The 13,035-nt window shown below is 41.7% G+C and overlaps 1 protein-coding gene across 2 annotated transcripts in view; it reads left to right on the top strand.

Moving 5' to 3' along the window:
* prdm6 (PR domain containing 6) overlaps positions 1 to 13,035 on the top strand; it is a 164,010-nt gene that overhangs the window by 119,088 nt on the left and 31,887 nt on the right. For both annotated transcript variants that reach the window (XM_034171337.1, XM_034171338.1), the window contains exons 6-7: positions 2,819 to 2,943; positions 12,541 to 12,922. In XM_034171337.1, the coding sequence (XP_034027228.1) occupies positions 2,819 to 2,943; positions 12,541 to 12,922 (507 nt within the window). The remainder of the gene's footprint in view (positions 1 to 2,818; positions 2,944 to 12,540; positions 12,923 to 13,035) is intronic.

The following is a 13,035-nucleotide window of genomic DNA, read 5'->3' as shown; positions in this document are numbered from 1 at the left end:
TGAAAATTTAAGCAATGCTTTCTAATAATACTGCCTAAGGGAAGCATGTATAAAGTGAATAAAATCGGTCCTAGCACAGAACCTTGTGGAACTCCATAATTAACCTTAGTCCGTGAAGAAGACTCCCCATTTACATGAACAGATTGTAATTTATTAGATAAATATGATTCAAACCACTGCAGATCAGATGCGGATCAGATGTGGATCAAACTTAGTCTGTTTACTGAGAGTGTCATTCTGCACCTCACTGTCACAAATGATTGATTGAGGTACTTTTGATTTAGATATAATGTAAAATGTGCATTAAATGGGGGTTTCAATGTTAAATTTAAATGGCCACAAATTCTGTAATCTGGATCAGATCTGGATCAAACTTTGTCAGTCAATAAAGAAGACCATCCTACATATATGAAATCAAATATCATCAAATATGAAAGAAATGTAGTCTTTTTGACAGAGTTATTATTTTTTGAAAATTTGTTCAACGTTAAAAAATAGGGATTTTTCCTGACTTTGACCTATGACCTTGAGTTGAATCAGTTCTTAACTATCAAGATATGAATCTCCCGTTAAATTTCATAACGATAACAAACAAACAAACGGGTGAAAATATAACTTCCTTCTCCTTCCTCCTCCTGGTTTCCATCACTAGAAACACCACACAAACCTCTGTCCTTTCTTGGTGGCTTCCCCCACTAAACAGTAGATGGACTGCATTCACTGTTTAAAAGATACTAGTGAGGGAAGCCACCAAGATCCCAATGACAACTCCCCTGAAGAATCAGCATACAAACCTCTGTTCATCCTTGGTGGCTTCCCTCACTACTCTCTCCTTTAAATGGCATGTCTGTAGTGCTTTTTCATCTGAAACAGATTTTCAAAGTACTTTACAGTGATGATGATGCGCGCGCGCACACACACACACACACACACGCACACACGCCTCATCACATGGTGCAGTGTTGTTTTTTCTCCTCCTCCATCTCTGCCTTTTCTTTTGTCTTAAAACATTTCATCCATTTAATTTTCTTTCTTTTCATTTATTTTTGCTTTTTGATTTTCCTCTAACCTTCTTTTTGTTCCACCTACAAGCGACAGATAAAATTAAAACTGAGTAAAAGTAAGAACAGATCTAAAAAGCAAAAGGAAGTAAAGTCTGCAGAGGTGGAGCAGCACAGAAATCTTTTCTTAAGATGATGTAAAATTTGTAATATTTTGACAGAAGGCACATGGAAGAATTGAAGCATTTGTTAAAATTCCTCCCTGTTTTTTTTTTTTTTCATTCATTTAAAAGAAAAAGACAGAAAAGCAGAAATGAAATTTACAAGACTTTGAATGAAAAGGAGTCTTATAAGTCTTATATTTTCTGCCCCTTTTAACAATACAATCTTTCAATTTTAAGTATCATTATTCAACATTATTAAACAGATTACATTTTTGACTTGTCACATACCACTGACTTATTTCATAATTTTAACCATTATTTAAAAGATTACATCCCTAACAGGTTACATTTTAAACTTAAAACATTCTAGACATCACTAACAGATCACACCCTAGGCTTTGTCATAGCCCACTGACTTATTTCATAGTTTCATACTTACTTAATACATCTAATTTAATACGTTTTTTAAATAATTTAAGCGACCTTGATTCTTTGATTTCTTTGTTGAGGTTGTTCCATAATTTTACACCATTCACTGCAATACTCCGTTCCTTTACTTTGGTTCTGAATCTTGGTTTTTTAAAGACTTCTATTCCTTTCAAATTGTAACTACTTACTCTTTTTTCAAACATATTTTCAATGTTTATTGGTAAGGTATGTTTGTTAGCTTGATACATTGTAATATTTTCAAATCAACTAAATCATGAAATTTAAGTACCGTATACTTAATGAATAATGGATTAGATGGATCTCTAAAACGACTATTGGTAATCATTTTTAAAGCTCTTTTCTGCACAATAAATAATGGTTGTGTATAGGTTTTACATGTTGATCCCCAGATTTCTACACAATAAGTTAAATGTGGGACAATTAATGAATTGTACAATGTTAATAAACCATAACTATTTAATGAAAATTTTACTTTATGCAAAACAGCAATGGCTTTCGCTATTTTTGCTTTTATGTAATTTATGTGTGACTTCCATGTAAGATCTTCCTCCAGGAAGCCATAGAACCACTGATCTAAGAGACAAAAGTTGCTATGCACAGTTCCTCCAATCACAGCCATAGAAGCCTGTAACTCCTGCACTGCTGTCTTGGTGGCTTCCCTCACTTGTCATCTTCTTGTACAGTCACTCAGTTTTTAAAAACTGCCTTGTGCATGCAGATTTACCATCCAATACCACACTGTTTGTATTTCCTAATGATTGATTTACAGTATTTATGGAACCCCCCCCCCACCCCCCCACCCCCCGAGAAGACCAGACTCAGTGGAGAGACCACCTGCTTTGACAATATAACTAAAACAAACCTCAACAAAGACTTGAGACAGAAATGACCAGTGGACACAATGACCCATGGCCCAAAATGGACTGCAAATGGTGAGTCAGTCTTTGTACTGATGTCAGCTCAGCCAATAAAGTCGACATTCTCCAGTTTTCATCCACATGATGGTCCCCAAACCTGTGAGCAGTCTGCAGATCTCAACAGGACTCATGTAGACCCCACATGTCCCAGTCCTGGGAGGACCTGGGATGGGTAGATGGGTGGATGTACAGGTTTTTTTTTTTTGCACCTTTTGTTTAGTTTCAGACTCTGATGAGTCGTGATGTTCCTGAGGTCATATGTGTCCATCGGTTTGTGTCATTGCAGGTCGTGCATCTTCTACCGAGCGTGCATGGACATCCCTAGAGGAACCGAGCTTCTGGTTTGGTACAACGACTCCTACACTTCTTTCTTCGGCATCCCGCTGCAGTGCATCGCTCAGGACGAAAACTGTGAGAAAACTTCTCATCTTCATCTCTTCTAGTGTTTCATTCACCAATCCTTTTTTTTTTGTCGTTTCTTGTTTACATCTTGTGCAGCTTTCTGCTCCGTGATTCTGTGGATTTGGCAAATAAAAAATAAAAAAATCTGCCTCCAGGCGGGATAACAAACTTTAACTTTTATTTTTCCTGATACAATTATGGAAAGAAAAACCAAACATGAAGTTTGTCTCTGAATTAGAAGAATTTAATTAGGACTTGGACCTTCAGAGACGCGGAGAAACGAGATTGTGCTGATTGCAAATTAGAGAGGTTTGGCCACAAACTGGTTTGTGTTACAGAAGAAACGACGCTGTTCAGTGTGACAGCACCACACGCACCCACACACACACACACACACACACACACACACACACACACACACACACACACACACACACACACACACACACACACCACACACACACACACACACAGGCACGTCTGTAGTCTGGTGTGTTTATGAGGACATTCCAGCCTGGACAGAACTTGCAGCTCCTTTCTTCACTTTAACGTTGTCATCTGGATTATCAACTGGATTAACTGGGTTTTAAATTTGGATCAAAGGCAGCCGTCACTGTGACTCCGCCCTCTTGCCAGATCAGAGGAATATTTGTCCCGACCCACCTTAGACAATGAAACAAACAAACAAATGTAATCCATGGTACAGCAGGTCGCTCAGTGGGATGACGAGTTGGGCTACCAGTAGTATTTAGACCTCGGCTCGATTCCTGGACAGAACATCGTCCCAGTGCTGGCCTTGGCTGAAGAAGTAACCTGTGTTGGACAGGCAACCTGCCAGATGAATTGTAGCCTCTCATCCACATCATAATCCTGGGACTAGTACCGGCACCAACTGGAATCAGGGCCTTCGTAGGAGGACTCCAGGCTGATCTACATCTGTCACAGTTTGTGTGACTGCGGCGTCCTGCTACAGTTATGGAAATTAAAGGGGACGACGAGACTCTGGTCTGTGAGACCGCCATCACGTATCGGATTGTTAAAGCCGCGTTTGTCGACTGTGACCATCAGAGGGCGCTGTGATCTATGAGGAACTGTAGTTGCATGCACTCAGCATTCGAGATGTGTTTGTTTGAAATTACATCGTACTCGGTGATAATCTCGTTTCGTCTTGGTTTTTAGATGGCCAAAATAATTTTCTCCTCCAACATCACAATTGGGTGATGACTTGGTCACAATGATGACATCAGAGCTCTCAGCCAATCGGCACCTGATGTTGCAGTTAGGGAAATCACTGACCTCGTCCTCGACTCGTCTTCACTGTCACGGACGGTTGCAGGACGGGCAACGTTTAGACTTCTTGATGCTCGGTGAAGTCCGTCAAAAGTCCACGATGTCCCACTGGTGATTAGAAAGCAGCAGATTGATGAAGGTTCCTGGTTGATGTGACAGCCTGAAGCTCCTGATGGAGCAGAGAGGAGGATCAGAATTCGCGGACGATGTTGCGTTTGTTCCACGCTGCAGTTTGTTCACTTCCAAATGAAATGAAATTAAATTAGACTTATTTTGTACGAAGGACAGCGTCTCTGTTCTACATTACAGAGGTTCTGCTGCTAACTGCATTTGGGTTTTCCACGCTGTCATTATCTGCTGGTTGTGCCCATGAAAGACAAGCACGATGACAAAGTCCACGGCGGAGACCGCGAGACAGCGACGTTGATGCAGAACATTCAGACCTTTGGCCGGTTCTGGTCTCCTGAAAGTCCTCAGTGTAAAGAAATTAGACATCTTGTTGAAAAGACAAAGGTTTATGTGTAAAAGTGACAAAGATACAACAGCCGCAGTTGGATTTACTGAAAGGCATTAGCAGTAAATCTGCTCCGAAAAACACAAAACACAGAGTTAAGTTTAATTTTCATCCATTCACTTCAAAATATTTCAGCTCCCCAAAACAAAAATACAGTAAAACTCACCTAAACTGTCATCATATAAACCAGATACTCGCACTCACTGGACAAAAGCAAAAGTCCCAGTGTTTTTGTCTGGTGTTCCATGTAATAAACACAGTGTATATCGGATTTTGTATAATGGATTTTCACTCCCATCGGACAAAATGTCCCACCCCATCGTAATGTATTTCCATTAAAAACCCCTTGCATGTACCGGACAGAGCGGTGTGGATGTGCTCAGTAACAGAGGAACAAAATGAAGCCCGTATTTCCTTGATTAAAAGATCAACCGTTTATTTTCTTCAAACCGTGCTCAGACCCGGCGCCTAAACAAGGCAGCGTGTAATTCAAGGCTCCCGATTATTAACAAAATGCTGCTTGCTGCCTGCACTGTAATATGGTGTTAAGTTTCACACACATCCCTGGGTGTGACAAACCAAAGGGCTTTAGATCAGATCGCTCTGCGGGGCTGCGAACCCTCCCTGGAGCCTGACGTGCACCTGCTAAACAACAGGCACCGCAAAAGGCTGTGATTTGTTACTTTTGCGGTTTCACTCCTTCCTCTCCTGTCATATTTTAAAAGTTTTTGCAGTGCACACGTCGATTACATTTCAACCATGGAACAAATGCGCTTGGCAGAAAAGTCCACAAATATGACCAACTTCACAACACGGAGTCAGAAAAAGACACAGAAATGACCCACAGTTCATGGAGGGAAATTGTACGGGCTGTACCGTTGGTTTGGAGGTTGATGATTGTATAAAGACTTGGTGCTCATTGAGGGACAAATTAATCCAGAAAAAGTTTCTGTTCCTGCTGTAAATTGCATAAAGATGGTCACGCACACGTCCACGTCGTTGCATGGTTACAGAGTTATGGAGCTGCAGAAGCATAAATCAGACCAAATGTAATCTTCTTAATGCACATAATGTCCGGCATTTATTTAAGGCAGACGCTTATTTTTTCAGACGAACTTTTGACCCGGTCATTAAATGAGGCAGGTCCCGATTCCGGAGTCCCTGCAGATCATTCAATGCTTCCTGACTGTAACTAATCCATTACATACATATAACCGATTTTGATTAGAACGGACAAAATTCGCTGGTCCACCTGAATCCATTATATGTGAGTTTTACTGTACTTCAAATATATATTTTTGTAAATTTACGACATTAATGAAGCATGCAAAATCTCTCAAATAACAACAGATAATTTAATTTTATTTAAGAAATATAAATTGATGGATTAAAATATACCTTGTTTTCATTATAGACAATAAATGTGGTGATAATCTGTTGACTAATTTGTCCTTCCTTAGAATAATTATTGAGGAAAAAATACTGAGAAACTTGTTCCTAGGTCCTTCTAAATTATAGATGTTAAATTCATTTGCAGTTGATAACTGGAAAATGTATAACATTAGCATGAAGCTATCGTAACACAACACAATACCAACAGGCGTCACATAGCACAATGTTAATGGGCTAACAATAGCATGAAAACTTGCTACCCTAGCATGACGTGACGCTAACAGGCATCACATAACACAATGCTAATTGGCTAACATTAGCATCGAAACTCACTAGTGTAACATAACACAGCACTACCAGGCATCACATAATATGATGTTAATGGGTTAGCATCAGCATAAAAATTTGCTAGCATAGCATAACGTGATGCTAACAGGCATCACATAACATGATGCTAATAGACGAACATTAACTCAAAAATTCCCTTGTGTGACATGGCACGCTGCTAATGGGCATCACATAACATGATGCTAATAGGATAACATTACCATAAACACTCCTTTGGGTAACATAACACGATGGTAACAGGTGTCACAAAACACAATGCTAATGGGTTAGCATTATCATGAAAACTTGCTAGTACAGCATAACATGATACTCACAGGCATCATATAATATGATGCTAATGGGGTAACATCAGCATGAAAACCTGCTGGTATAACATGGCATGCTGCTAACAGGTATCACATAACATGATGCTAATTGGCTAACATTAGCATCAAAACTTACTAGTGCATCATAGCATGATACTAATGGGCTAACATTAGCTATTAGCATCATAGCATGCTAATAGGCATCACATAACATGATGTTAATCAGTTAGCATTAGTACGAAAACTCACTAGTGTAACACAGCACACTGCTAACAGTCATCACATAACATGATACTCATAGTCTAACATTATCATCAAATCAACATTAACATCAAAACTCACCAGTGTAGCATAACATGATGCATATGTTGCATAGCAAGATGCTGATGAGCTAACATTACCATGAAACTCACTAGCGTAATGTAACATGATGGGTTAGCATTAGCATTAATCCTTGCTAACATAGCATAATATGATGCTAACTGGCATCACATAACTAATGGGCTAACATTACCATGAAAACGTACTAGCATAGCATAACAAGATGCTAATAGGCATCGCACAATATGATGTTAATGGGCTAACATTAGCATGAAAACTTCTCTACTATGACTGACAAAGTTTAGCGTACATACACAATCAAATGTATATGTATGGTTGTTCTAATTCTGATGTGTGCCATTATTACATTCAACTTGTAATAATTGTGGATTAATTGTATTGTTGTCTGAGGTGATTGGGTATGAAGAAATTTTCGTGAAAATTCGTGACCTTTATAACGTGGTAATAACACAAACTTATACTTACAAACATACATATTTACGATGAAGCGTCTTGTTACTTAAAAACCCGTTTTGTTGGGATGTTGCTATGAAGCGTTTTTCATGCTCATGAAGGTTACAAACTCTTTCACACAACAACCGTTTTAGTCTAATTTAGTCCTCAGTTTAGTATCCAGATTATTTCTCAATTTGGATTTTGTGGAAGCAGCTGGGATTAACAAAGTCAGATCAGGTCACAGCATCCACTGCTCTGCGGAACCGCCTCAGGTCCTGGATGATAACCACCCAGACAGACCACCGGTCTGTTCCCATTTCTTTTCCAGTTTCATTTTCACCGCATACAGATACACTTCTGACGGCCAGCTCCAGGACGTCATTAAAATCGCAGTCCTGATCCAGGACCATCACAAACACAGAGCCTCCAGTTCCTCACTCAGGTCCTCAGCCGGTGCATCGACCACAAGACGGACAAGAAGAAAACGTGTGAGAGGATGAGGCAGGAAAGAAAGGAGGGAAGAAAGGAGGAGACTAATGAGTGGAGATGCAATCTTCTTCACGTCTTCGTGTCCACCATCTGTTCTCCCTCTGTGACATATTGTTATTACCGTGCTTATAATTACATCCATTGATTTTATAAGACTTTATTACCCTTTAGTGTTTCCATTGTTGAACTTTGGCAACTTCCTCTGAACTGTATTTCATAGTGGGGAGTAGATGTTGTGGCAGTAAAGTATCATAAAGACATGCTGTCAAAGTCCCAAAACACAGTGGACAGTTCTGGCTGCTCCGCCGTTCAGCGCCTCCATGGAAGCGGTGTCGGGGACGCTTGTGGAGGACAGTGGCTGAGGTACCTCTGTCAGTGAGGAAAGACTTACCTATACTTTGTGGATATGTTGTGATCTTTGTGGACTCGGGTGGTACCCTGACTGCAGGACTTGAGGAGCTGAGAGAGGACTCTGGGTGTTTGGGTTTGTGAGGGTCCTGGATCAAAACTAAGAGCCAGGCTTTTACAGACTTCCTGGACTCGGCAGTCAGAAGTGTAACTGTGTCTCAGCAGTGACGTTCTGTCCAGGTCCTCGGCCTTTGAGATCCAGAGACGCCTGTGAAGATCCTATAGAGTTATGACGTCACTGGACCCAGGTGTTTGACTTTGCTGAGAATGAAGGTCCAAGTCCTTAGAGCCCTGATGCTTCCTGTTTTACTCTTTGGTCATGAGACTTGGATGCTCACCTGTGACCTAAGGGGAGGACTTCCTGTCCTTGGTACTCTGTCTCTTTGGAGCATCCTTGAAATGACTTTGTGTCAGACAAACAGTTTCTCCAGCAGACTGAGATGAGGCGTGCTACGGTTCTTACATTGTGAGGGAACATTAGCTAGGATGTTCTGGGCATGTGTCCTGGTTCTTTGGACACGATCCAGTATGCAGATACCTCAGCAGCGAGGACCCCAACAAATACTTAAGGTCAGGACACGCCCACCTTCCACCTGGCTGTGGCCAATGGACAGACTGGATGTCTGCCTAGGTGGTTGGCATCCAGGACCCAAGGTGGTTCTGTCATGTGGTGGACATGGGGGAGAAAGAAACAAAGCTGCAGCCGTGTCCCGCCTCTCCCAGACAAAGAAACCCGACTTTGCACAGTTGCAGAACACATCTGCATAATTCCACCGTTTTGATGATGCATTTCCTGCGCGGCCCAAACGGTATCGATGCACATTTCTGTGGATTCAGTGTCTGTTGCAGGATGAATTAAGTGTGGGTGTGCCGCGGCTAACGCAGCCATCGATAGCGCCAGCAGCAAACTTACAAATGGTGTAATTATCTGCTCATAAGGTTATTAGAGGATCAATGGAGCCTGGTGGCCTGATGGCAGAGGTGAGCTGATGAAGGATGGAAAACGGTTATGATGACCTGACTGCAATGCCACTGCATCTCGCCGTTTGACTGATGCGTTTATCCATGCAGAATGGTGGGAATGAAGAAGGAACAGAGAACAAAACAGGCAACACGTTTACGCCCCGGTGATGGGATCATCTGCCCGACTTGAGTTCTGGTCAGAAGTGGTTTTGTCGTTTCATCGAGTTGCATGAACACATTAATCAGGATGTCACACCTGTTGGGTTTCCATCACACAGTTACCAAAATATTTTCAGAATGTCAATAAAAATGCTGAAAAATGACACCGTGTCCATTAAGTGACTGAACGCTACTGCTGGGTTTTGTCCTCTCACAATAATTTTATGTATATACAGGGTTCTAGCTACGATAAAATTTTAATATAATAATATATAGATCTCTCTCTCTCTCTCTCTGTCTCTCTCTCTCTCTCTCTCTCTCTCTCTCTAAGTCTAAGGCACACCTGTGCACTAATCATGGTGTCAGGTGGGATGGATTATCTCAGCAAAGGAGAAGTGCTCACTATCACAGATTTAGACTGGTTTGTGAACAATATTTGAGGGAAATGGTGATATTGTGTATGTGGAAAAAGTTTTAGATCTTTGAGTTCATCTCATACAAAATGGGAGCAAAACCAAAAGTGTTGCGTTTATATTTTTGTTGAGTGTGTGTGTATATATATATACATACATACATACATACGAGGGTAGGCTGAAAAGTTCTAAGGCTGACTATGATGCAGTTGTCGAATTGAACAAATTCAGGGTTATTTTTCTACATAGTCTCCCTGTAACTCCACACACTTCTTCCAGCGGTGCTTGAGTGCTTCGATTCCCTTGGCATAGAAGCTTTCATCTTGAGAGTCAAAATAGTCCTCAATGGCAGCCATCGCCTCATCATTGCTCCGATAGTGCTTCCCAGCCAAGTTTTTTTTCAGGTTTGGGAACAGATGAAAGTCCAAGGGTGCCAAGTCAGGGGAGTATGGTGGGTGATCTACCAGTTCAAATCCACACTCGTGGTTAGTGGCCATGGCCACTGTTGACTTGTGAGCTGGGGCATTGTCTTGATGGAACAGCACCCCTTTCGTCAGCTTTCCTGGTCGCTTCTTTTTGATAGCCTCACGTAACTGTCTCAGTAGGTTAGAATAGTACTGTCCATTTATGGTTTGTCCCTTTTCAAGATAGTCCACGAACACAATGCCCTTGGCATCCCAGAAAACTGAAACCATGACCTTCCCCGAAGACGAAACGACCTTGGCCTTCTTTGGAGGTGGTGACCTTGTGTGTTTCCACTGCATTGATTGTTTTTTTTTGTCTCTGGTTCAAAGTGGTGAACCCAACACTCATCCTGGGTAAGAAAATGTTCCATGTAATTGGCTGGATCCTCTTCAAATTGCGCCAAGTTTGCCTTCGACATGACTAGCCTGGTGCGTTTCTGATCAGGCGTCAGAAGACGTGGCACCCACCGAGCTGACACCTTTGACATTCCAAGTTCTTCATGCAGAATGTGTTCAATTCTCTCACGGGATATTCCCACAGCATGTGCTAGCTGATTAATCGTCGATCGTCTGTCGTCCATCACCATTTCATGAACAAGGTCAATGTTTTTCTGGGTTGTGGCTGTTGCAGGCCGCCCAGACCTTGGGTCGTCTTCAAGGCTCTCTCTGCCCCTCTTAAATTCAGCTGCCCACTTCTGCACTGTAGATATGCAGGTACTTAATCACACCGCGATGCCAGATTTTGTCCATTTTTGCCGTTTCCCTCTACCATGAACTTTCAAACTTGGCTATGAACCACAAACTACCTCACAACCTGGAAGAAAAAAACACAGTTAGTCATCTGAAGAGTTGAACTTAATGCATGCCAAGTCTTATTGAAATGGCATTTCTCCTTCTTGGTGAGCCTTAGAACTTTTCAGCCTACCCTCGTATATATATATATATATATATATATATATATATATATATATATATATATATATATATATATATATATATACAAAAAAACTAAACATGGGAGCATATATAAATAAACCTGTTTTTGTGTAAATATCTCTTTTGTTTGTGAGATACATTTATAAATATGTTAAACAAATCAGCTGTTCCTGTTCTTATCGTCGTCGTTGGAATACTTCACACGACAGACGAAGCCAAACCCTCCCCCAAACAAACCGGTTTACAGAATGGAAAGTGAAAGTGTCCACAGGGACTTACGGGACTAAGACAATGAGGAGGTTTACAGTCCAGGCGGGGCGTCAGACCAACCCAGAAGCTATTCTTTAATCTGTTGATGTGTTTGGTTTGTTTTAATTGCACAATAACGTGACATGCCACCTTGTTTTTGTTTTACACTCAGCATCACTAACAAGTAAACCTGACCATAGAAACTCACACAGGAGAAAAGAGGTGTGTGTGTGTCTGTGTGGTTGGACAAGATCATTCAAAAGCAGCTGGATGGATTTCCTTCAAACTTGGTGGGAATATTGCTTGGATTGATACTTACAGGTGATTATATTTTGGAGAAATTTTGTCAAAGGTCAAGGAAAAACAACACTCACTCATCTTCAACCCTTACTCCAGTTGAAGGCAGGGTTCACCCTGGACAGGACGTCAGTCCATCAGAGGGACAAAAGAACACATTCACACCTACGGGCAATTATAACGTTTCCAGTCCATCTAACCTGGATGTCTTTGGATGTGGGAGGAAGCTGGAACACCTGCAGGAAACCCACACAAACAAGGGGAGAACACACAAGCACCGCACAGAAAGGCCACAGGTGGTAATCAAACCCAGGACCTTCTTACCGTGAGGCAGCAGTGCTAACCACTGGTCCATTGTGCCACCCATCAAGGACAACATATTTACAAAAAATATTTTTTTAATATCTCAACAACCAAGGAGCCTCAGATTGAAAGCAAAATATTGGCGATTGATTGGAATGAAAACCTCATGATGAAGTCACACGTGGTCAAAAACATCTTTGCATCATCACCTTCTTTCCACATTTTTACCATTCATTCATGTCATTAATTAGTTTTTGGGGGGCCCAAATGAAGCTCGTCTTTTTGTCTTCTGTCTCCAGTAAACGTCCCGGCCACGGTGATGGAGGCCATGACGAGACAGGAGTCCCTCCAGTCCTTCAGCAAGAACACTAAACCTTCCTCCTCCAGCTCTTCCTCCTCCTCGTCTCCTTCCACCTCCCTCATGCGCTCCATGGTCTTCCCCCATTCCCCTTGCTCCAGGAGTTTCTCCTTATTGGACAAAGTCGGGGCTGGGGTCCAGTCAGACTCCAGTTTTTGTCAGTTGGGCTCAAAAAACCAGAGAGTCCTGGCGAGTCCGACTTCCACCAGCCAGCTGAGCGGCGAGTTCAGCGACTGGCACCTGTGGAAGTGTGGCCAGTGCTTCAAAACCTTCACCCAAAGAATCCTGCTGCAGATGCACGTGTGTCCACAGAACCCCGACAGGTAGGATGCACACGCATTCCACCAAGTCTGAAAACTCAGCACTCTCCATTTCTCACAAACATTACTGTTGCAAGCCATTTCGACACTTTCTAATATCTTACAAACTCATGACA

Source organism: Thalassophryne amazonica, chromosome 5 (assembly GCF_902500255.1).
Source record: "Thalassophryne amazonica chromosome 5, fThaAma1.1, whole genome shotgun sequence".
Classification (NCBI taxonomy): domain Eukaryota; kingdom Metazoa; phylum Chordata; class Actinopteri; order Batrachoidiformes; family Batrachoididae; genus Thalassophryne; species Thalassophryne amazonica.
This window is presented reverse-complemented; position numbering and strand designations above follow the sequence as displayed.